Raw genomic sequence first — 26,853 nt, 5'->3', positions numbered from 1 at the left:
ATCCTGTTCAACATTTAAACTTTACCAATGATTTTAGTTCGCTCAGTCACTGTAAATCAACATATTGGTTAGATATTTCAGGCAATCCAATTTTATAATTGTCACATCTAGAATAAAACTTAATGTCTCACATTGCAGAAACTTAAACGACTTCGATTTTCCTGCGATTAGATTTTGTCATCAACTACTGTCAATTACTAGTATATATTTTTTCTCATGCAAATGTTATCAGGTGAACAATCAAGTTCCTTTAAAACTTTGTTTTATTTTCACTCTTATTGGCAAATAAGGAGGATCACATATAGTTTAAAGAACTTATTGCAAATGCTTACATTGACTGTTCCTTTCATAGTTTTCAAATTGAGTAAAGTTTTTTTCTCAGGTGAAATAAGTTTTTGCAAATCCTCCAATCTATCATTATGTTTTTGTAGTATGTGCTGCCTATTAAATTGTGACAGGAGTTGTTGCATTTTTATTGTAAATCTATCGAGGGCATTTTTTTAAACATTTTGGTCTTTTTAACAGAGAGAGATAAAATCAAGAATTATTAATTCAAGACAAAGTAACAGATAAACATGTTAAAATTTCCATTTTATCAGAGAGTTGATTTTATATTCAGTTTTTGTTTGTAACTAATTGAATAAAGTGTTTTTGTTCGTTAACATTGCAGAATTTTTTTAGGTTGGAAAAACTATTGCCTTATAGTTATATGATAAATATTTAAAGCAATTGTGTTGAAATCTTTTGTTTCAGTTTTGTAAAAATTCACAATGCAGGTAAAGTACAAGTAGTTTATTGCGATCTATTACAAAACCTGTATGTAACTGATGCAAACAGGTGAAATAATTTATTCAAATTTATTTCTTTGTCACAAGTTATATCAAAATGTGTATCTGAAAGATAAAAATACAATTATTGACCAGAATTTTAAGTTTGTTTATACAAATATCATAATAATCCTATTTGCTTTCATTAGAATTGAACATATTTATTAGTTTTAAAATATCCTATATCCTAGTTCATACTATCCTGGGCAGTTTAAAAACGCTCTATCTCCGGGTGCAACATAATTCTAAGCTTCTGTTAAGTACAAATAAGCAAAAAGCTCTATCTCAAAATGAAAAATCCGGTTTTAGAAAATATCTCTTAAGATATTGTGTAAAATCTTTGTTTGCAAGTTATGATAGAACATATTAATGATTCATTCAAAAAATCTCCACCATTACATAGTCCAGTAACATTTTTCTGTTAACTAAATTTTAAAGCTCGATTTCCCGCAATGTTACATAATGGCACTTAGGACCTTATTATACTAGCACGACGATTTATGTATTTTAATAGTTTGAATATGTTAAATTTATATTGTTCCTTGTTGAGGGCCTCATAGGATGATTGATATGTTTGTTCAAATGAGTTCTCTCGTTAAATAAAATCTTTATTATTATTATTATTATTATTATTATTATTATTATTATTGTTATCGTTGTTTTCAAATAAATATTTCATTCGAATAAAAAAAACTGTAGACAGAATATTTGACATTAAACAGTGTTGTTTTTCTACATTTTATATTTGTTTATATGTAAATTAGGAATATGCAAGCTTGCTTATAACGACGAATGGCACACTTTCACTCATGTTACGGGTTCCTAACAAACGCCTTATATTAAACCGCGGTGTATAGCCTAAACACATAGTTCGTTCCAGCAACGGAAATGTAAAACTTTAGGCGAAGTTCCTTAAGGAAATTTGAAAAGACATTGTCATCCATGTTGAGTATAATTTCCACCTAATTCCTTCCTGAATCATAAGTTCTATTATATAAAGAGACATATTACAGGTTTAAACATCAAGCTTTTTATTCTTCAAATGTTCTTTAAAGGCTTCTGTAGGAAACTATATGTAATCGCTTATAGCTATAGTAGAATTTGTTTCTTAAATGTCACTTCATCACCTTTGTTCTAGTCCAAAGATATGTTTTGGATGGAAGGAGGGGGGGGGGGGGGGGGGGGTTAGCGGGGTTAAGAGTAGTTGGGAATACCCATTGACAGAATTAGGTATATAGGATAGTGGAAAGCAGGCTAGTACTTGTGTACATTTCTTTATTTATTGTTTACTTTTAGCTTAATTATGTGAAAGAAAATAATACACTAGACGCCCATCATTGGAAACATTGAATTAGAGATAGTCACAATGTAAAAGAAACAGTTAATTAAGTCCATGTGCTTCGGAAATAAACGAGAAATGAAATGTTTAATTTCCTTTTTTGTTGCCAATTAAAGCGATTTTCGATAAATTAGCACTTAGATCGAACTCTAGGAAGATTCTTAACTGAATACAGAATATAAAATATACAGAGATCTTGAGCCAGTCGGAAACCGTAATGAGAATTTTTTCATCAAAAAATAAACTTATTAAACTGTTCAAAACGAAACTGCATACCCAGGCAAGGAGAATGCTCTGCAAATAAGCAAAGAATGGACATATTATCGCAACATAAGGTGACTCAGTCAGAATTATCAATTGTGATTGAATAAGTATCATTAACTTTGGCATAGAACGAGTATTGTCCAATAAAATTCTAATACATTATAGCTCTGGCTGTCCCCTGATATAGCAATTTTACCTTGTTTTGCATGTAAATAATTATAACTTGCCATATAAATATTGCCATTTCCGACATGAAACCAGTAAAAAAGGTGAAGAAATAAACAAAATGTTTGCAATCCGTCATATTTATTACACATTTAAATTGCGAGATATATAAGAGATGATGATAAAGATCTTTAGGGAGCAAGATAACGTCAATCACTGGGAAATGATATATTAAAATCGCAGAGTTAATTTTCAGAGAAAAAGCCAACAAAAACATAGTAAATAAAGACAATATTAGAAGATGATTTTTTTACTATGTACACTTATATTTTGTTTTATATTAAAACAATCATGAATATTGCCTTTATAATTGAGATAGTATATGTAAACGAGTTATAAAGAGGTTTTTGTATGTTGTCTAAATCAATCATTTTCCGTTTTCTCTATTTTAGTGTATTTTCAATATATTTTAATCAACTTTGTAAGACTTCGTATGTGTATGTAATATAATTTATAAATTATATTGTCATTTTTCACTTTTTTTTCATGTACTGAAAATGATTTTATAACAGTTAGTTAGTTTAGTTACCTTAAATTAATAATATTGTCAAAGTTTTAATTAACACTGAAAGATATTAATCAAAATTGGATGACTTAATTTTTTAGTTCAATCAAATGGTTCATGTTTTCACATACGCGTAGTGGTAGATTCGTTTTTCCATACAAAACATGATATACATGTACTAGTAAGTAGGTACTTGCATTTCGCTGGTAAATAAGCATGATACAAAATATAAGATATATAATTTCGGGAATGCATCAATATAAACTTACAAAAAGATGAAAAAGAAATATTCAAACTGATCGTACTTGCACCTTATTTGTTTTAGTAAATAAAAAAAAAATGTTATATTTATACTACTTCTGTGATAGAAACACGCGCTAGCTACTGATTATACAGCTTTAAATTCATGCATATGTTCTGTTTTTTTTCTCGGCATGACATATATACATGTGTATATAATAATGTTAAGTAAATAACGGACAGAATTGTATTGACTCTCGATATTTTACATGACGTGTTACGACGATGAACCTACATGTTCAAGTCAATCTGGCTGATCTGTTTTTTTAAGGGAGTAGCTTTGATACATTTACACAAAACTGGCACCAACGGTTACAGGAATGTTAAACACTAGAAATTTACAAACATTATAAAATAGAGAGAAGTAGAATCTCCAAAGAACATCCAAAACGACGGTTTGTTCATGGTCTGTTAATGGACAGTACTGGAAAGTGCAAGTCACCGTCCACGCCCCCTAGAGGATCAGAGGTTATGAAGCCTGTATATCACAGATAAGTTGTCAAAAGACAAATTAAAAAGAAGGCAACATATTCTTAGGGTACGGTGATAAAACAGTATTCAAGTAAGAAATACTAGAAAAAAGCAATATATAAACTATTAGAAAGAACTAAAATAGAGAAAAACAGAATCCCTAAAGAACGCCAAAAAAAGACAAAATTGAAAATGTTGCAGGCTCGGTTAGATTGATCCTATTCATGGACGGTACTCGTAAGTGAAGTTACCGTCCAGGCCCCAGATGTGTTCATACGGCGGTGGTGATGAAACCTTCAACTGGCCACGTTAGTGCCATTCTTCAAACACAACAATACTATCGTGTTGAACCATCTTCACGGATCAGAAACTTCTTAAGGATATGAAAAGTATTTAGATATATTGCCATTTAAATTTAGCAGCGTTTTGTCTAAGCTTACACTATCATCATTAATTTTACACAGGTCGTTACGATAGGATTTTTCAATAAGAAATGAATGCATATATTCTAATGATTACATATAATGTGGACAAATATTTGCAGTACATATTTTACATATTCTTCGATGTTTGACAATTGTTTCAGAAGCATAATTATATACATATATAATTTCACTTAAGTGTGGTTACAACCTTAAAATACAACATACAGGATCTTTAAAATTATTATCATCCCAGAAAGTTATAAGCTCACAGGAAACTAATATCACAGTATATAAACAAGATCACTGTACCCTGTCTTGTGAGCCTATATAATTCAATGTGTACCCTGTCTTGCGAGTAAAAGCACATGTTTCTTCCTATCACTGTACCCTACTTCAGAGCCTAAATATTTTAACTTGTACCTTACTTGCGATAACAGGTAGTAGACTTACTTATATACTGTGAATATGTTTTTAACATTGTCAATCTATTTAGAATTCTTAGCAAAAAAATGAATATAACATCTAACCCATTAACTAAAATTAAGCCACTATTTACGAAAGAAAATCATGCTAATCATTTAATAAAATAACAAAGGTGAAATACTTTCTCCTTGACGGATACCTGTATACCCTTAAAATATTCAGACCGAGGTAAAATTTGTATATCATAAATATTATTTCGGAACTACCAAACTATATCAACGGAACGTTATAGAATTTTTCCCCTAATGACGTTGCTCCATTTGTTTCGAGCCTTGATACATTTTCTGAATTTCTTTGTAGATTACAATGTAGATCCGTTACTGGCATTTGACATCATCGAATTTTTTCTTCACAGCTGCCAGAAAACTCGACACACATATTCAACCTTTTGCTGCTGGTGGGAAAAAATTATTTCTGTTCGACGTGTGCAGAAGTGAGATATGTCAATTGTAGATTTATTCTAGCTATTTAGTTATATACTGTAGAAGATATACCAAACGTTTCTTTTCCAATTACTTTTGCTTATTGTATTCATATTACATTTATATAACGCGAAAGTGTCTGTCGTATATTTTACGATAACGTACAGAATATTGTTTCTATTAGTAAATACTAATACTATAGTATGTTTAACATTTGATAAGTAAAAAGTCGGCCTATATTTCTGTTTAAATCAATGTCTGTATTACAGCAAAATCTCGTAACAAACATAATCAATTAAATATACATGTACATGTATATATTTTTATGTGTGTATCAGTTTTGAAAAATAATTTTGGCAGTAATACTAAATGTTTGAATTCTTTTCCTTTTTGTAGGATCTCACCATAAGACAATTACCTAAATCATACAACCCTCTTGTTCTTATTTTCACTTTTAAAGACCTTGATTTGACAGCACCTTTGCCTATAAAATTTGGAAATATTATATTCGACGAACACAACAAAATAATCAGGCTCGATTTGAACGGACGATTGTGATTAATTCAAGCTGCCGTTCAAAGTTTAGACATATCTGTAGATGTATGTCTACGATTGCTATCATGAAAAGAATGTTCAATGTAACACATTATGAACGAACGCTGCGTTTTTACTAACAATAGGGTTTTTACATAGGTCTTATTTTTTCGGGTGCATCCATTTTCGCTTTTTTTCTTTTTGTGTAATGAATGTTCCAGTAATATTTATTGTATAATAGAAACAGTCTTTTAAGAACTTTTATTTCATGAAACAGGAACAAAGATTTTGAAAAGTGGATATCCCTCGTAAGTTTTGTAACGTATCATCATATGGGAGGACCTGAAAATTAACCTAAAGATTTTGCCCGAAAGACTGCCTCCAAATTACTAACTACATGAATTGTATCATGTTCTATTGAATCAATCAAATCGAGCTGACAACATTTTCAGTTTACCCTTTTTGGGGTTTTCTTTGAGATTCTGTTTTCTTTATATTAAAGAAATATAAACCTACCTTCAAGTGTACGACAACATGCGTGAATGGTACAATTATCGAAACAAACAAAACAACAATAGTTATGGACAGGACAAGGAAAAATATCTGGTTATATATCCAGGTTACAACCAGACAGGTTTAATTCGTGACAGTCCTAGAACTCACTCGAAACTGTCTTAAAATATTCTATATTTGACAGTTCTTGTTTTGCTCTTTTTGAGATGGTTAGAAATTTAAAATTTGTCAAATAAGTACGCCATACTTAAAGGATTAATAATTAATAATACACTCTTAGCCCAAGTTCCTCGATTTAGTTAACATAACTTCGATTACACGTCATTTATCCAACAGAAATGTGGAGACCAAATCACGTAATACAATAAATAAGCCGTGTTCTTACTGTGACTTCCTATTTTCGAGGTAAACGTTAAATAATTTCGGAAGTGATTTATTTATTCTGGACTTGTATATGGAATGTCCTCCTAAATCTACTATATTTGTTAATCTTTTTCAATCCTCACAGTTGAAGCCTATTGGCAAATTGTAAAAGCTTTTATTGTTTAATACTTTGCTTTAAGTTAATAGATATTCCTTGTAGCTTTCGTTTAGACTTTAACATTGATTTGATCAATTATTTTTCTCTTCTTGTCTACTTGTCTGATTAATATTTTTATTGAACAGTTTCAATTAACTAATTCTCTAATTAAGTTTAACTGCTTGGTAATAATTTTTCTATATAAAGAAACAATACCAGTGAGGTTATATCTATCTTTATTTAAATCTAACATCGATGACGTTATAGCAAATTTACAAAATACATTTACAAATATATGCTTATAAAAGTACAACACACTTTCATATACAAAGTACACCTTTGAAGGTGCATGTTAGTTCATTGGTTCAATTAAAGAAAATAGTCAATCTCAATCTGTGTGTAAGCTATATCAATAGCCCTTTGAGAACTTTGCCAAACACGAGTTACCACAAAACTCTGTTGGTAGGTAATATCAATTATTTTACTTCGACATCTATTGGATAATTTAAATTCCGAATTCAGAGCCATATTAGTTAATGTCGCATAATTCCAATAAGAGTGTTACGACTTCAAAAGAAAAATGTATTACATGCTCCAAACTGATCCAAGTTTGAAAATTTTCAAAATTGTTCTCTAAAGAATGACTTCAAAATCTAAGCTCCCGGCATAAAAATATGTTGCTTATATATAGTGTAGTATTCATCGATACATATGCTACAACAATACACCAACCCTAAACTATGTGATTATGATATACTGGCATCACGACAACATGCCATAGAAAACAACAACATAAGTTTGATTATGTTTACATCATGTCTATTATATCGAACATCGTCCTCTAACTAGCGCTACACCATGTGTCATAACGAACAAAGCAGGTTTTACAACTATTTGCAAAACACCTAACACAATCATATCATCAAAATATTGAACATATCCACTGATTTGCTTACATAAATACGGGATTATGATGATATTTTTGAAGCAACAAACCATGGCTTACAGATGCTTGGTTATCTCATCTTTATCATTTCACTTATCTTGCTGTACCATTCATTTGCTTAATCATTTAACAGCGACATTGCTGCTTCATTATACACGTACCAATATTTTCTGTATTTACACACTTGATAACATTTAACTAAGCTAATCATATCAGTTAGTGCATTAATCAAGATTGGTATATATCCACAAGAGGTATAACTGTTTTGTTTGTCTATAAATGTCTCCATTACGTTTATATAATTAAACATTAGTAACAGGGGTTTTACTATCGTCCGTTTTCTCTGCGACAATTGCATTCATTTGTCCATAACCACCGTTCATTTTATGTGAACCCTTTCTATACTCCTTCAAAATTTTGCGAATCTCTTCAAACATTGGTGCTATGACAACAATAAGCGCCATGACAACAGCAAAAATCTGTGTTCCCCAAATCCAAAATGAAAACTGTGTAAGATCCATTTTGGGAAACATGGCCATGATTCCAGGAATTACAATAGCAAACGCTACAATACATACAGCGCCCCCTATATATGCCACTAGTTTTGCGCGTCTGAATGTTGCCGCCATTTGCTCAAAAGTTGGCTTTCCTTCGTATTCTAAACCCACTAAATCCTCTCTGTAATTTAGTTCCCATGGATTAAGTGGGTTTTCAATGTCATACATTTTCTGCCATTCTAAATTTTCATCATCTACATTCTTGATGTTATGTGTATACAGTGATACAATAATGCAGCCGAGCAGACTTGCGCCAAAGCTGCTACATGTTCCCGCTAAAATAGCATAGTTTTGTACGGTATTTCGTAGAAATTCCCCAAGTCCTCCCTCGTAGAATGAGGCAACGGTTAATGTAGCTGTTATTCCACAGAAAAGTCCAGCGATTCCACCTGAAATAAAAAAATATATAATAATTTACTGTTTTGAACTTAAGAATTACACGATATTAATGTTCAGACAGATTCAACGTATTTTCATTATATCCTAGGACAGAGCAAATCAAACCGAATCCTGTGATTTTCACTTTTTGATTTTATTTACAAGACATCTCCCTTATCTAAATTATTCAAAAAGTATAAACTTAAATTAAATTTCATGAAAACTCTAAATCAGAAAAGGTTATCTTGAAACAAGATTTATAACAATTTCTTGTAAATTAGCAGTTAATTAATACCTGAAATCAGGCCTTTTCCAGTAGCTTTTACCCAAATGATTGATAGAATAACTGGAGGAAAGCAGGGTATGGTTACAATAGCTCCGCTGTAGAAAATCCAGTTGAGGTCAATTCCTGTTTCGAACACAACTAGGCCAATAGGTATTATAGAGATGGTGACCATGACAATACACCAGTCCTTGAAGCCTATAAGACTGTCCTGATATTCTCTATATCGTCCATGTGTGTGACAACTAACACAAATAAAACAATCAAATTATTAATCTAAACCAAGAAATATTCATAAATATATTCTTATGAATAATTATTGAAACATAAATTTCTTTTTTATATTTAATTTATAGTTTGATAAAATTAATATAATAGAGCCATTAGCATATTTCTTTCATATGAATTTAAATCAAAACAAATAATTTTAGAAGTCTTTTCTGCAACATTTTCAATTTCGCCGTTTAACCTACTTTGCGGTTTCCATTAATTTCAATAAAAGTTATAACAAATTTATTGAAGCCTAATTCTATTTGATTAAAGACATTAACAAATGAAACTGTTCAAAAATGTGATAAACTTATGAAATGTAGTGTGTTGGTATGTAACGATGTGAACGTACTTATATGGAGGTTTGATGCCGTTGGAATTTTGAACACTCCTGACCTTCATGTCGTCCTTGCATGGCTGACAACAAGAGACATCCGGGCACTCACAGCGTGATGAAGCATTATTTTTGTTGCTCTTTTTCTTAACAATGTCTTTCTTCTTTTTACCACACAATACACAGTCTATTTCTGTCAATCCTCGCCTACAAAATTGAATGTAAGATATCACATGATAAACATATGTTATAATTTAAGTTATAATGGAAGTGTATAGCAGATGTAACCATGCGATATCGACACAGACAGCTTGTTTCGTGTAACTCAATAGATTTATCTTATGCAGATGTTCCAGCATAAACAAACATGAACATTCAAGCAAACAAAACATAAAAAACATCCTTATATCTCTATGGTTTCATTGAATTTTCAGCATTTAATGTTGATGTGATTATTTTGATAATGGTAAAGAAATGGAATATTATTATTTAACTTGTAACAAGATACCCTTATCTTTTCAAGTTCAGAGACTCGGGTGACAGAGTTTTCATTAAGTGCAATTATAAGATCTTCCAGTGCATTTGAAATAACATTTACATGTGCTCATATATATTTTATATTACTATTAGTATTAGCTACTATAAAAGTGTTTCACAAAATATATTGAAATATCAAACGTTTTCCCCCAATATCAGCGGACATTGCTGTTGTTTTTCTAAAATATATCTTTACAAATGTGTCGTGTGGTTAATTAAATGTTGGTAGTAATCCTCAAAAGTCCACGTCACTTATACAACTTGTCTGAGCAAGGTGTCTTGTCTAATTACGATAACTGTAGTTTGTGTAATAATTGTTAATTACAGGAACTAAATAACAGAGACAATACGTAATTATCTCGTATACATAAACTCTTTTGTTGTGGAGACATCAAAGAAAAGAACAAAAAAATCACAATAAAATTGTCTACGACTGAAAAATATACGAACATTATTAACATACATACGCATACTGGTTTACTTTTATTGCGTTCAGATCAGTAATTAAAGTGGTAACATCTTGTAATAAAACAGTTGATAAGATAAGTAATTGAAACTCTATTACTACTGGAGACAAAATGAGATAAAGCAGAAAAGTCCTTGTAATGGGTTAGTATCTTAACGCCCGATAATTATAAAAGAACCATCTGTCAAAGACCCTTGAGGCGAAAATTCGTATTTACCAAATACTTTGTATTGTAAATTTGACATTCACAAACTTTTATAAAGAATCAGAATAGATACATTTTAAAGAAATCATAAGTAATTAAATAGGAAAAGAAAAGTACAATGTTAGCAGTATATATGAAATGATAACATTTAAAAAGTAAATGTATTTAAATCAAAGAAACATTCGATTCAACAATAAGGTAAATGTAGAACATATTTTGCAACATGCAAATATTTCTAAGCCTGAAAACAAAGTTCTCTTAATTTTGTCAACATAAAAGTTTTATTTTGTATTCAAACACAAAACTTATCTGCTATAAAACATTTAAAATGTTCTTTGTTTAAAATTTTAAGCAATCAATTAAAAACAAAACTGTTTCGATTCAAGATAAGCCTTGATTATCTTTAATCAAAATCATATTAAGAAGAAAATCCATATTTTCCTAAAATGTTATCTTATTGCGTTATTCCATGTATAAGATAATAGTAATTATAAATGTAGACGGGATAAACAGGTGAAAAAACTACATCAACCATATCGGTAATCAGTACAATTGGACATTAACAATTGGAAATTAACTGGCACATCTGATCAAGAAAGTTTACATTTTCTTTAAAGGAATGCAAGTCAAATCTTTGAATACATGTAAATAATTACCTAGTGTTGATTTAATACATATATAATATTTTACCTAAATGGACGAATGTATGTTTGGTAAATATCATATACAATGATAGAAGACATTGCCATAACCTCTCCCGACCCTGTGGACATCAGTGCCATTGCTCCCATGGTCAGAACAAGTATCCCACCTGCACTCCCTAACACCGTTTCTGCTATCAAAGGTGTAACCAAACCTGTGTTTGAATTGAAAATCGAGACTTAGGGCTTCATGGGGAAACATTCAATGATGGAAAAAGGAAAATCAATATTAAAAATGCTTTTGAAATGTAAGCAAATGTGCCTTTCAGTACAATACGGAATCATACAAAGCATCCTATTCAAGTGATAAAACAGATGTTTCTAAATGTTTATAGATGTGTATTTGTCTATCGTTTATAAAAGCCGTTATAATACGTATATATGTTATGTGAGTATACCTTCATCTATTTGACTATGCGTTAGTAGGTTTGTCTTGTTCTCGGAACTGAGTGCAAGGTACGCCAGTCCTGTTGTAGTGGCCATTGTTGATGGTATTGCAAACCACATAAGTCCCCCGAGGAGAAAACCGTACACACCTTGTGTCGGCTTGGCGGCTATACGGCTCTGCCAGGAGGCCTGGTCGCAGTATGTCACCGCAGATGATACGAATACCTGACGTTAAAGATGTAAAACACAATATTTATGTTCGTATGTTCGACCGTACTATGATATATCTGTTGTAATTTAAAGGTTTCTTCCTGTAAATCTAACAATTGAAAGAAATATATTAAATGTATGCGTATCATGAAGGTTTTAATATGAACAAATGAAATCTATGAAAAAAGGAAATAACATTCAAATGCCTTATTTTTCATGTTTAATTTACATTTAACTGTCTATTTTTTATATCTATTATTACAGCACACAGACAATAAAATTTTAATATATTTATAATAATTCAATAAGAGGAACCTCGATAACTCCAAACAGAAAAGCGACACCAGATCTAAAGGTTAGATAACTGTGCTCGTAGTTTTCCTCGGGTCCTTTAATGCATGTGATAGCATTGTACATCTTTTCAACATTGCCGATATTTGCATATTCTTCGTCTGTATTGTGCCAAATCTTCACGACAAATACAATAAGTAAAACAAATACAAGGCAGGCATTGAAATATGATACATAGAACGTTGTTCCTAGTCCCCCGATCAACGAATATGAGCCAAATAATACGGCCATAGTAAGGAGTGTGAATTCGTCCGAGGCATCCTTGGTTAGTGACTGGATGGTCGCTCTACCTGCTAGAAGTATTCCGATTGTAATGACGAGGTTGGTAACTAAGGCAAAACAGCAGAAAACAATGTGTGCATTACGACCAAACCTTGCATGTATCACCTGAAATAGTCAAGAAAACATAACGAGCTTCATGGTAATATCTAACACGAGTTGCATGAAGTCAAGTTTATCATTTACTGTGCTTACTTTACTTAGCACAATTATCATAGTTTATACATTCTTTCACTTACGAAACCTTTCAGTATCAATTGCGATGCTGTAGAATAATGCATGGATCGAGTTAAGATGCAAAGTAATATAATCACAAAGGTCAGTAAGCTTCAGATATCAATTAAGCAATGCAATTATGTACAACAACGCAAGAACAATTGATATATATTTCCATTCTAACATGCTGATAGAAAGAGAAATGATAACAAACATACTGAAAAAACAAAGATCGGAGAAGAATTTTTCATTCAAGACATCATTTGGTTTACTGACATCTGAGAGACATTCATTTCTTTATTCAGAACATGTATTGAGAACTTATGCACCCGACTGCCATGTCCATTTAATTTGGAAGCAGTAAGAAGCGCGTTATATTTTTCTTTAACAGTCTAATTTATTATTTTCGAATTTACCCCATTTTTATATAAAAAAATGTTTATATTTCAGAACTAGTTAGACTGACATTCGGTAAATGCCATTAAATCATAAACATAATCACAATATTAAGGATCTATAGGTTATGCTGTGGTAAAAATTTAAACATAAGAAATGACTTTTGAATAATTTCATTTTCAAAAACAACAACAACAAAAATACAGCAGACGATCGTCTTTGTCCATGAAATTATTTGTTTTGCGAAATCAATCATATTCTCCCCTCACAACACCGACTTTTTCAGAGTAATGTTTTCGAATCCTAGACATACAAAAGTTTATATTGGGAAGAAGCACATGCTGTGCTTTATCTATGGCACGAATTGTTTAACTCATAAAATAATTGCCAATCTGACAACGAGTTGAACACCTTACGTGAGAATCGGAATTAGAGTAGCGAGGGTCGATTTGAAAAGTTCTCCCAGAGAACAATTCGTTCTATATTGTCTGAAGCATACTCTACGTTATGTTTCTAATAGACCTAATGTCACCTATGCAAAAATGGTAATGACAATCATAATTACCTGTAGGTATGTTTTGGCACCAGGTGCTCTGGTTTTGAACTGGACGGAAAATATGGGGAAGATAAAGATATTGAAAATGATTCCGACAGCGTACCAGAAAGGTCCTGCGATCCCATTCTGGAAAAAATGTTGGTTGATTAAAAAATGTATGATGTTTTTGAATGTATCAGAGGTGTATTTTTTAGAACATTATCTTTACATATTATCATTGTCTGGTGTGCATTCATAAGTAACAGGAAAAGAATCATTTAGAAACAATGCAGTTGCTTTCTTTTAATCTTTGGGATGCGTTGTAGTTTTACAAACAATCTCACTACATATTGTAACATAGTTGAAGGTTTTATGATTTAATGAACACTCTTTTTTAATAATGTTGTAAAATATTGATTATCGAGATAAATACTATTATGTTTTAGTACACAAATATAAAGCACGTTACATGTGACAGACTAGAATGAATTAGACAAGTATTATTCCAAGATTGTTGCAAATATCTACATAAAAAAACTAGACCAACATTTAGTAATTCAAGTTCTGTCTTTTTAATATTTGTCAGTGAATCACTTCAACATTTTATTTATTATTAAATGGTATGGCTATTTTTTTTTCTCAACAGGTGACAAAGTCTTTACCTTTGCTGTAAGTGTGGCACTATGCAGTATATCACCTGGCCATATCAGTTGGGAGGCTACAGTAACTGCTGTCAGACTGAGAGATACGTTACCACCGGCGTCGAATGTGGTGTCTAAATTATGCTCATCATGAAATATATGCTTCCTTAGTGCATTGTGAACCAACGCCAGAATGATAGAGAATCCTCCGAATCCTAGGATCATCAACAACGCTGACTCATAACGTTCCAGTACCGGCTCAACACTGTAATGAAGGTCAATAAACGAAATAATTATTTTTGTGAAAGTACTTAATTGATTCGTTTAAGAATATCACAGCATTTCATAGTGTTTTCCATGTAGTAGTTTGGAGGCTACTGACTAACTGATAGGAAGAAGCAGAGCAGATTGTGGCCTTTATCTTAAAGGACTATTTGCAATATTTTCAAGTCCAGGCTAAGGCATGAAGAAATTATGAGCTGAAGATAAATATTTACGGAACTAAAACCATTTCTTTTATAAACATATTGTACTTTTTTAAGTATCATTCGTATTTTGAATAAATGTGTTGTATAGAAACAGTTTACATAAATAGAGCATTGCTATGAGAAAAATAAATTTTCGACTCAGATTCGGATGTTGAATTGCTCTTAAAAAGTGAAATTTGTGTTTCAAAAATCTTAAGGTTTTGTGTGTTAGTTTGCATATGCTTATATAATTATCATCCATGTTATCAGCAACACTTTAGAAAATGAATAGGAATATCATTGATTATTTCAAAGTTGAAAAATTATTGATGTTGAAATGATTTTATTTTTTCATGTAAGCAGGTGTCGAATTGATAAGAAAAGATCAAAGGATCAGTATCTATATCGTACTATAAATATTAACGGTTTTTACTAAAACGAAAATGTTTAATATAAACAGTGTTTGTACGTCTCAACCAATAAACATAACGTCGGAAAATTATACTAGTAATATTCACATTTTCAAATAAATCATTTAATTGTTGAAATACCAAAACATCACCCAGTCTATATTACTTTACCTCGATTAATATCTTTAATACACTAGTCCATACCAGTCACGATATTTAGGGAAAAATTCAAAAGTTTAGTGCATACTATGATCAGACCTTGGTCTGTTGCCGTTAACAAGCTTAGGGTTAAAAACTACTATAACCACCCCTACCCCCCCCCCCCAAAAAAAAGGGGGATGGGGGAATAAACAGGCAGTCCGTGGTATCCTATGTGTGCAAGTGCAAACGACAGACCTTTCCATCATTAAAGGGTACACCAATATCTGGTCTAATTCTGTACTACTTTACATAATTTAGAAAAGCAGTAGGGAAACGATTATATTAAGCAATATAAAAAGACTGTACGTTTTTAATTCTTTGGAATTTTGAATTTGTTTTTAATGAACATGTAAATAAAATATGTATACTTTTATGCTGACAGTTGATAAAGGGATAATTTAGATTTATTAGAATCATTTTCAGATGTTGATGTCAACAAAACATTTGAGTTAAACGATAAATCTATGAAAGCGACAAAGGGAATTTAAATTGCAGTATTTAAATCTATTCTAAAAAAACTGATGCTTTGATAAATGTTACTGACTTTAAATTATTGCATGAGGTACAAACACAGCACTATAAAAGTGTGTTTTTCTTTTACATATCAAATACATAACTTATCGCAACCATAAATGACATACCGATTCCTGCTATTGATTTTTTTTGATTAATTTTGATTCTTGCTTATCACGATATGGAAAAAACGAAGAAAAATCTGACAGAAAAAAAAGAAATCGTTGTATTTTTTCCGAAGTAAAGGGTCGTTTAGTCTCACAGCTTTAAGACGTAGTTAATTGGAAATACGTGAAGAACAGATCCTCCAATGATTCTACGGTTTCATTCTCCTGCTCAAGTATTAATTTTACGAGGTCTATAAACTGTTTCTGCTAAGAAATGTGAATTTAATTGTGGTTATCAGATTGTGTGCCCGGGGATTTCGCGTGAATTTACTTGATACCGGACCGAAATGGCCTAATATGGTCCTAATGCGGGCCGCCGTGACAGACAGCTGACGCTCTAAGCGCGTATTAATCAAGCTTAAATATATTGTATTGTCTTTTCAATTAATTATAGTCCGATAACTCACGATCTATAAAAACGTATCTTTCTAAATCCATCTAAATACGCAGAATCCAATATGGTCAATACAGCTAGCGACAACAAACACGCCTACGATACTGCATTGAAGGATGTCTTTTAAAAAAAATGTTCGTAACAAAATTGTTATAAAAAAAGTTCAAATTAAGAGCAATGTACATGAAACAAGGCACGAGTACTTCTCTTTTCTTGTGAACTTCATAGTAAATGTTTAATAAGATACAAATCTCAGTAAACTTCAATGAAACAATAGTCATTACATGGCACTGCAGTTACGGTAAGCCCATATATTTTGACAATAAAAATGTAGTTAAACGTTCCTTTGTCGGGTAATATGTAATTAAATGGAAATCGTATACTAAGCAATGGGTTTGAACTTAATGGGGACAGAATTGATACAGAAATAAATAGCATTTTATTAGAAAAAAATATATAAGTTTGTAAGAACCGAATGCAGGGTATGAATATTTCTTTTAGTTAAGAATTAATTTGTCTTCATTTGTCTTTCTCATAAAAGAATATGAATAATTTATATACTTAAGTTGAGAAATTCAATATAGTTATACAAAATAATTTTATTTTTCCATTTCATTGCTTGCAATTTTATTAAAATATGCCTTCTCTTCTCTAATAGAATAGAGCTAGAAAATAGGTAATGCTATCGATATATGTAAGTAATAATTTTACGTAGGAAATATTGCAGATACTTTAGTCGCTTTTCCGTTTCTACAAAACTTATGCGTGTGACAAAAACTTTTCCTATTACATATAATGCAATTGAATTTGTTTAAGAAATCTAACGCCAAAACGGGCCTTCAAGTCTTGTAAAATACAGCTGATGTTTAGTTCGTTAACAAACTGACCGTTTTCTTCAAATTAAAATTAACAGAACTGCCTCGATTTGTAAGTGTTTGATACAGTACTCATTGGGTCCAGTTTTAGCGCAACATCAACATGTGAAAATAATTAGACAATACATGACCATCAATGATAAACATAAATATCGATTTTTTTTCTCTGTATTTAATGTCAAACACAATTAAGATACTTCAAAAATGTCTAAAAGAACTAAATTGTGTCTTTTAGATATTTAATATCACTTTTTGGTTAAAATGTTAAAATATTGACAACAAATATTCAGGAAGATGTATAAAACTTACTTTTATCTTGTAAATGTCATTTTATGCGACATTTTAAGATTTACTTTACGAGAGAATGTTTCTATATATCTAATTTCAACTTTAATAAAATTTAATGAATTGATACGAAATTTCATGATATTCAATTATTGTATTTTAATGTTCAACTAGATGGAAAATGACTAATTTAAACTCAAATCAAGTCAAAATAATTTGATCATTTTGTACAAAGTTATAAATAAGATATGGTCGATAGATAATAGAATTTCTTGCAGGAAAAAAAATAGAAAACACTATTAGTTTCGGAAAGTTGCAGAAATAAATAACTTGAAATCAAATAAGCTAGAATGACATATTTCGTTTATGACATTCTGGATGATTATATCTTCGGAATTTGTGTGCCATGGCGAGAGGTCAACGTTTATTTAAAGTTGAAATTATCAACGGAAAGGCTTGGTTTTATGGATATTGCAGTATACAATGTTCAAACTGAACATGCTCCCGGATAAGAGTTAGAATACATGTAAAGATAGGGAGCATTCTCCTGTATAGATGTGTATTAGTTGTACTCTATTGTGAACTTTACACGCATTTATCAAACATGAAATTACATATAAATAGATCTATCATTTTAACTTTAAAGTTAAACAAGAACACAAGAATGTGTAAAAACTCAAGAATTCTAAATTGTCAAAACTTTCACTACTGTGAAAGAATGAAATTTCGCCTGCATTATAACATTTTCTGTTTTAAGATGTTCTCGTTATTTCTTTACAGGTCTACAATTTTACATGTTTATTGATCATATTCAAAAGATTTATTCAAATAATTAAGCTGGAAAAAACACTGTTATTAAAATTACAATTGTTTAAATTCAGACAACCATTGTTTTCATTAAGTATATTTTATACTCACCGTGCATTTGACCATTAACATGACAAATAGAGTAATGAGCATTATGTGAAAGTCATATATAATTATATTTTGTATACTAGTGTATATGGGCAAACCATTCATTTAGTCAGTTATATATTGCGTGCTTGTGATTCAATACAAAATATCTCCAAAATGTTCAGTCGTTGACTTTTCTATATACATTGATATACCTACTCAATGTATTTCAATGTCATCTCAACAAGGGCTACTTTACAAAGCTGTCTATGTTATACCGTTAGTTTGGTAAATTGATATTTTGCACCTTATAAGATATGACCAATGCACTTTCAGCATTTGCATTTGTTACGTGTTTCGATAGAAGTCATATTTGGGTCACGTCTCGTTTTCATTACCAGATTCCCAAAAGATCCGTATTAATTCTATAATTATCACACCCCATTTGGCCTCATTTTCATTTTCAGAGTAAAAAAGGTTCATATCAAACAATATCGCATCCCATCAAGCCTTGGTATCATTTCTGAGAGTCCAAAATCCATTTTAAATCATATTGTAATTGAAGTAACAAAATCTGGTCAAATTGTCAAAAATGGCAGTGTGACATAAAGAGGTCATTAAACATGGCTGAGAAAATAACTGATTCCATGCTTGTGCCTCGTCCAATATACGTACATTTAGATTTAGCAGCTGTGTAGTCGTCCAACAGAATTCAGTATTGTACTCAACAATGTAAAATAACCTTATAATATATAATTGTTATTTTGTGGTCAAAATGCATATACTTATTACGGGAGACACACAGACGTTGTCATGATAAAGCACCATTAATTCCTTGACGTCTACATTCTAACACAATGAAATGGATGCAAAATTAACACAATTTGTTAAATATAAACCAAAAAAAAATAAAATAAATGCCAACTTATTTAGACTAAAAATAATTTTTGAAAACTATGACCATTGTTTTACATTTGTATATTTTATTATAAATGATAAAGAGAAAATAACCAAGATTTGAATAAAACAAATAATTCGCTTTATAAATATGGAAACTGATCACAAATTAAGATAACACAAGTAAAGTTGGAAAGTCGCTTCGTGACCTATACTGTGTTGCTGCGACGTAACTCCCACCAAAAAATAAGAATAACCCCCCCCCCCACACACACACACACACAAAATGTTGTTTTTTTTCTTTTGAGTTTACAGTGACATTTTCCATAAATGTTCACGTTGGCCGTATCTTTGAACCATATTTAGCGTCTTCTTTTTCATTGTAAAATAACAGTGATTTAGTATTTTTGCGTAAAGTAACAGTGATTTAGTATTTTCGCGTAAGGTAACAGTGATTTAGTATTTTCGCGTAAAGTAACAGTGATCTAGTATTTTCCAGTAAAGTAACATTGATTAAATATATTCCAGGACTATTTTTTCACATGTCAAGCGTCTAACTTGGTCTAAATATCTATAAAAAATGTAAAACAGATGTTTGACTTTTCTTGAGAGAGAAAATTGTAGTCATTTCTGAGGTTTAATGTGCCTTTAAGCAATTTTACAATTTATCTCAAACTCATTGATAAATGTGCTTTTTTTTAGTTCATTCTCTAAACTTGATCGTTTTCATAAACACCACGTGTATCGTTTATTAAACACATTTTTTTATTTCAGTAGTCTAGTTTCATTATTATCGAGTAAATCGTGTTTTGTTTAAAATTTGTTTTCTTTCTCTTTTTAGATGTAAATAACTATTAAATCGTGAACACTCGTTGTGAATTTTGTAGGCGGTGGTTTGTTGTAGTTAAAGTTTATCACCAAGTATGTAATGATGATGGATTGGTCAAGATGCTTGGGAACCGAGCGCATATAAATAGATAAACAAGAAAATCATTGATGCAAAGCATCAAAGGGCGACGCCAAAAGAATTTGATCCAGATTTGCACCTAAATACTTAACAAAAGATGTGTACTTTATAGCAGTACCATTACATGTGACCTGGAGGCTAGGGCCAGTTTAAGTTGAAACTTAAACCAAAGAAGAATAGACTCTGTCTTGCCAAGATGCAAAGACAATTTATAGTCAATTAAGCAATCTTATAAGACTTATGCTATAAGAAAGAATTTCTTCAGATTTATTTATGAGACACAAGGATTCCTGAGTCATCAGCATATAATCACTGGCACGAGTATCGGACCTGGGAAGAAAAAATATGACCAGATGACCAGATTGATAAAAAAAACTGTGTTTATAAAAACCAAAACAAAAAATGTAAATAATGATCCCCTTTAAAAATATACTATCAACTTGAAGTATATTTTTAAAGGGGGTCATTATTTACATTTTATTTTGGTTGTTGACACTTTTAAGATGAACACAGGTTTTTTTCATCAATCTGGCCATATTTTTTCTTCCAAGGTCTGATACTCGTGCCTGTGCATTATAATAAAAAGCTTATTGCTTAGGGTTGAAGACATGTAATTGACATATATTAGACATAAAAGAGGACCTAAAATGAACATCAGGGGGACAGCATAGGTACTCCCAGAGCAGTAGTAGAATGAGTACCAGCCACATCAACCAGCTGCTATCAGAGATAAGACTTAAACCATGTAAGAATGTCATTATATATGGCAGATGCTTGAAGTTTCATGAAGAAGAAGAAAAAACAACTTCTTCATCATCCCAGATGTGCAGTATAGTGTGTTCAACTGTATCAAATGCCCTTTGTAGATCTAAAAGTATCATGCAATACTGCCTTTGTCCATTTCAAATAATGCAATCTGTTAAATGAATCAAACATGTGTCAGTTGAAAAACCACTTCTAAACCCTGACTGAAACTGCCTGACCATGACTCGAACCCATGACTTTCAGAAGACCAACTGAGCTATCCGGCCTGCTACACATTTTCTCTTAATAATGAAACAGTTCTAAACCACAACATATTTCCCCCACTATATCGATTTGTGTTCGTGAATTTCTTATGTTACAGAGCATAGGAAATTGAACTCATGCTTATATGCAGTCACAGGATGAGAAAAACTTTGAGCTTGACCAGAACTCAAACCTGTGACCAACATAAGAAATTTTACGAAGGCTGATTTGTATTTTGCATCAAGGGCACCGGGCAAAAACATGAAAATGCAACAAACAAACCACTTTGTGGTAGATTGTATTTTCATGTTTTCATCTGGCGCCCAGTTACTTTTTGTACTATGTTGGTTTTCATGTGGCACAAATCACCCACTATAAATTTAGTGCACAAATTTATTCAAGGGCAAGTAACAATCTACTCTATGTACAGTCTGTTGTCGGGTTGACTCAGGAGACCTGGAGGTTGAGACCGGTGTCTCTTCATTACAAATAGATAAGACAGAAGCTGTCCTTTTCAAACTATGCACATGTTAGAAAAAAAATAGAATAACTATTCAGAATATGATTTTTTGAGACTTTATTAATTATATTGCTTGATCCAAGTTTAAGGACATTTTCAATCAATACATGTTTTATCATTTATAACTTTAAATGAAAGTCTCATCCCTTTAATAATAATGACATAACTGTATCTCTTTAAATGCAGAAAATATAAGTCTCAACATATCAATATACTACCGTCTAAGATATACATGTATGCACATAACATTAATAATTCCCAGTTTATATTAAATAAATATGAAATCCTAGTATTATAAGTAATACCTAAGATAGACAGAAAAGAACAAATAATTTAGTAAACATGAGTTACTTCCCCTTAAAATAAAGAAAACCTGAAACCCAAAAGAACACCCTAAACAGCAAAATTATGAAATGCTGCAGGTTCAGTTTTATCAAGCCATGCAAATTAATGGTAAAGTATTCATAAAAAAATAGATGGCCATGTGTCAGCAGTAATTGCAGAAAATCGGATAGCTTTCAACATCCGGATACTGGTACACTTTGTAAAAACAACCATTCTGCGCAACAGATAAATGTAATAAGGATAAAATCAATAGGATAATCGTTTACAACAGTTCCATTACCTATCCTTATACTCAATTGCAGGTGAACTTTCTTCTTGTAGGAAAATTTTGAAAATGTATAAATGAATGAATGAACTGATACGGCCTCAATCTAGACCACAACGATATTCGAAATCCGGGTTTTAGTATTGTCATTAAAACTAAGGGACAAGCTGTTAAACTTAACCTGAAATTTCGTGAAAATAATATCACAATGCACATGCTTTTTATAAAAAGTTATTAAATACAAATATAATAACACATTTGTTTACTTGATTTTTACGAATCAAAATAAAACTAATTAACACAACATGAAATTAACTGCTAATAATAACAGCTCCTTCCATAGGCAAAAAAAAAAAGCGTTCCATAATAGACGACGCCGCTCACCGGCGTCGCCAATGAGGCAAATATAATGAACTGATATATTATGCGCACTTGAAAATAAACATAACTTGGTTGTTAGTTTTATATTTATAGTTTCAATACGCTGTCTGAGGAAAAATGTATCTGAATACATGTCATGCCAATAAGTTTTTTTTAATTCACACTGATTAACCGATACTGTAAAAATCATACGGCGGCTTTTCAGCTTTTATGTGTTAAGGAAGACATAAGGGTGTCATCATGTGTATTATTTGGGACATAAGAAGAAGTAAGGTCAGAAAACCCGACCTTTTGTATGTCAGGTTGATAACTTTTTCACATGAAATAAACAAAAGACCTTAGTTGGATTCGAACCATTAAAGGTTAGGGCCAAACATTATTTATAATATATATCATGTTAGATAGAAGTTGTCAAAGATGAAAAGTAACGCAAAATGTATAATAAGTAGAGCAAAGTAGATTGACCGCTGTTTTATAACAGTGCATTCGTGGACTTACCGTTTGCAGAATTAAGATTAATGTTTGTAGGAAACATCTCTGTTAATGCGGGCAACAACAACGTTTTATTTTAACCCCTTCAGAGAATTATTTCTAACTTTGCCGTTAAATTAGTCTTTACGCCAACATGTTCATTAACGGCTTTTGAAATGTTCACCAGTTGCGATATCTACTTGCTGATATTGTCATTAATATCCGAGATAATGGTAATTCATTAGATTCACAGTTATCCAAAATAGGTACAAATGGATTTACATAACTGTAAACTTAATTTTCTGATCATTCAATTGTTTTGGTCAAAATTAATATTAAATTCATTTCACATTAATGTAACTACATAATCATTTATTTTCGCGGGAAAAATTGTTGCTTCGTACGAAATGAGGCGTAGTTATCGAAGAAGTTATTTAATGTTGTGATTAAAATAAAACGATTTTATTAAATAGATAAAATAGTTTCAGGTTCTTAAGCTCACGCTTGGATTTTCCTATCAGACATTGGTATGAAAATTTCTAATGTCACCTAAACATCCTGTGCAATTTTAGTTGTAATGATACCATTTACAGAATTTAATTTTACAGTCATAATAATATAAAAAAATACTAGATCATAATTACTATAATATTTCAAACTTTTTAAATAGTGTTTAAGCATTGACACATAAAAATTAAAATAACAATCAAGGACAATAAGCTTCCATATATAAATTGCATGTACAGTTCTCCCTCTACATACTTATATACACACACAGACAATTGAATCGTTTTCAATGAAAGCATCAAGCTAATGAACATAATAATTTAAAAATTCACACTAATCGTTGTCTGTAAGTTGACTTTGTTTTAAAAGTCACAAATATATTGAAACTAACAATAAATAGCTTGCAGAAAGATACAGAAATAAGTATATAAACCCCTCTTAACAAAACTTTTTGTTACACTTTCGTAACAGAATATTACACTATTTGCTTGATTGTTATAATCTATATAAGTACCCTTTATTCTAAATACATTATACTCAAGGGGACAGTCTGTGCATCGGATAACTACGTTCATGACTTTTCTTGTCGTTGACAAAAGACATAGTTGATAGAACTTTCCAACCTCTTCTCATTTGTTTTGTGAGAAAATATGCATTTCTGATATCTCCATGGGGACCGTGTCTTCATTGAGAAATAAATCCACTGTGATATTAAAACTGATCAAGAATAATTAGGGATGTGATTTTAAAAGTATTAGCAAATCGTGATGTGCACTGTAATGTTGATAATACGAATTGTAAACTTTGAATTAGGTGAACAGTTTTTATTGTATTGTTAGTGTTTCTCCTGGTTATATATTTTTTTCTCATAAAAAAGTTAGGTAAATGCGTTGTATAAGATTGTTTTAAATCGTTTAAGAATGAAATTTCGTGAAAAATAAAGTACATTTTGTATTAGGTCAAGTCAGTGCAAACCTTAGAGGCGAGATTTTGCCCAGAAACCGAAAAGGGACAATATTTTCCCTCGGGGAGTACAAATTTTGGACACTTAGAAAACGAGGGATCTTAATAATTGTTATACATTCTTTTTTGAGAATTTTTTAATTTTATGCCTTAAAAAAAAGCTGAAACAATATAGCCCTTTTTTTATGTTTTAAAAAGGTTTTCTTTTTTTTTAAAAACTTAAAATAAGTTATCTTTTGTTTCATGGCTGTTAAAGCAACATAATAATTAAGACTTACCCAGATTTTCCTATCGGGTCTGCCAACTCAAATGGACAGTTTAATGTTTCGTTGTCTCCCATGGTTGATATCCTTTGTTTTCGAGTACTTCACTTCCAAAATTATAAACCAAACCTAAAACATGTACACTTGTAAAACAATTCAGTAGATTTAACGTTACTGTTTTATCTCAAAGTATTTTTGACCTTGCAAAACATGTATATACAACTTTAACATCGTATGTTCTGGTTTCTTTCTCCTTAAACTACTTTCTGATTATCTTAATTGTTTAACATAAGCTATTTGCTGATACATTTGTATTACTCCAATTTCATCAGCTTATAGGAATACACAGTATGTAGATCAAGCATCTGTATGATCCGTTTCCAGTTCTCTCAATAAAGTTATGAACTTGTTTTTAAAAAGAAATAAGTTATTCAGAGCACTTATCTGCTGACCAAAACCTTCATGTTTGAAACTGGTATATTTGTGTTTACGTTTTTTCTAAATTCACAAGTTTCAGTTCCGTTTAATACCTGTAAGAATATAATATATAAAACATGATTTAATACATTAACTACACTAGCAATTATATGTGTTGATACACTATAGAGAAGCTGTAATTGTCATCAATAATTATTTAGTACAAAATTACTTTTTTTCGTTTTTTTTTAATTGTTTTATATGATCAAATATTATGTTATTGTTTAATTATACGCAATTCCTTCAATGCATATGTATGTCGCTATTAACAAATTGATAACATTTTAAACATTAAAATCATCTGTATTATAAAACGACGTTTATATCAATTAAAACAGATCAATTAAAACTGAAATATTTATTTAATTTACAACAACGAAAAGTGGTATCTTTTCTAGCCTTCACGATAAAATAATTAGAATAAAAAATAGAACTCGATCAGTCAGTAAACTGTAACATTCCTATCGTCCATATATTCTAGGAGATGTCTAACCTTATCTATTCCTGTCAATCATTTTCATTTTACCTCGACGTATGGTTCTCTCTCCAGCTATTTATAAAGTAAATATTGAAATTCAAATTTGCTCGCACACAAGATTTCTAAGAAGTTATAAACAAACGGAGAAAAGCTCTGTCAGCTATCTTAACGTAAAACGTGAAGTAATGTTTGCCGAGAAAGTAATGTTTTTACCTGAATGTAATGATTGGGTGCTCCTAGAAGGCCGAGCAAGAGCGGAAGAATCCAATAATTAATGAGCCTGTCAACACGGAATCTGTAGAGGTTTACACTATTGTGTGATAGAGTAAAATAACACCTATCGCATTAAAAAGACTAGTTCTAATGAAATAATCCGTGTTGACTGATGTATATAAAAACGTTTTCTTTGTATAAGTTTGAATTATAAATGTGAAAATAAAAAAATACTGATTTATATGAACAACAGAAAATACATCAGTAACTTGTCAGAGGCTCTGGTTTTTATTCATAACAAACATCACGTATATCATCTAGATAAGACTAATTAGAAATGATATCTACCGTTGAATGATTTATTACTTTACC

General features: G+C 31.0%; 1 protein-coding gene across 1 annotated transcript; it reads right to left on the bottom strand.

Annotated features, from left to right (window-relative positions):
• Nucleotides 1-7,047: 7,047 nt before the first annotated feature.
• Nucleotides 7,048-25,680, bottom strand: LOC132757213 (uncharacterized). The gene is made up of 9 exons (XM_060748425.1): nt 25,329-25,680; nt 14,542-14,785; nt 13,910-14,026; nt 12,418-12,840; nt 11,904-12,117; nt 11,495-11,660; nt 9,615-9,803; nt 9,005-9,237; nt 7,048-8,720 (listed from the first exon to the last, which is right to left on the bottom strand). The coding sequence occupies exons 1-9, from the start codon at nt 25,388-25,390 to the stop codon at nt 8,077-8,079; spliced, it is 2,292 nt and encodes a 763-aa protein (XP_060604408.1). The 5' UTR covers nt 25,391-25,680; the 3' UTR covers nt 7,048-8,076.
• Between the last annotated feature and the right edge of the window lie 1,173 nt (nt 25,681-26,853).

The sequence above is a fragment of the Ruditapes philippinarum genome, unplaced genomic scaffold (assembly GCF_026571515.1).
Source record: "Ruditapes philippinarum isolate M1 unplaced genomic scaffold, ASM2657151v2 ctg1469_1_1_1_1, whole genome shotgun sequence".
Classification (NCBI taxonomy): Eukaryota; Metazoa; Mollusca; class Bivalvia; order Venerida; family Veneridae; genus Ruditapes; species Ruditapes philippinarum.
This window is presented reverse-complemented; position numbering and strand designations above follow the sequence as displayed.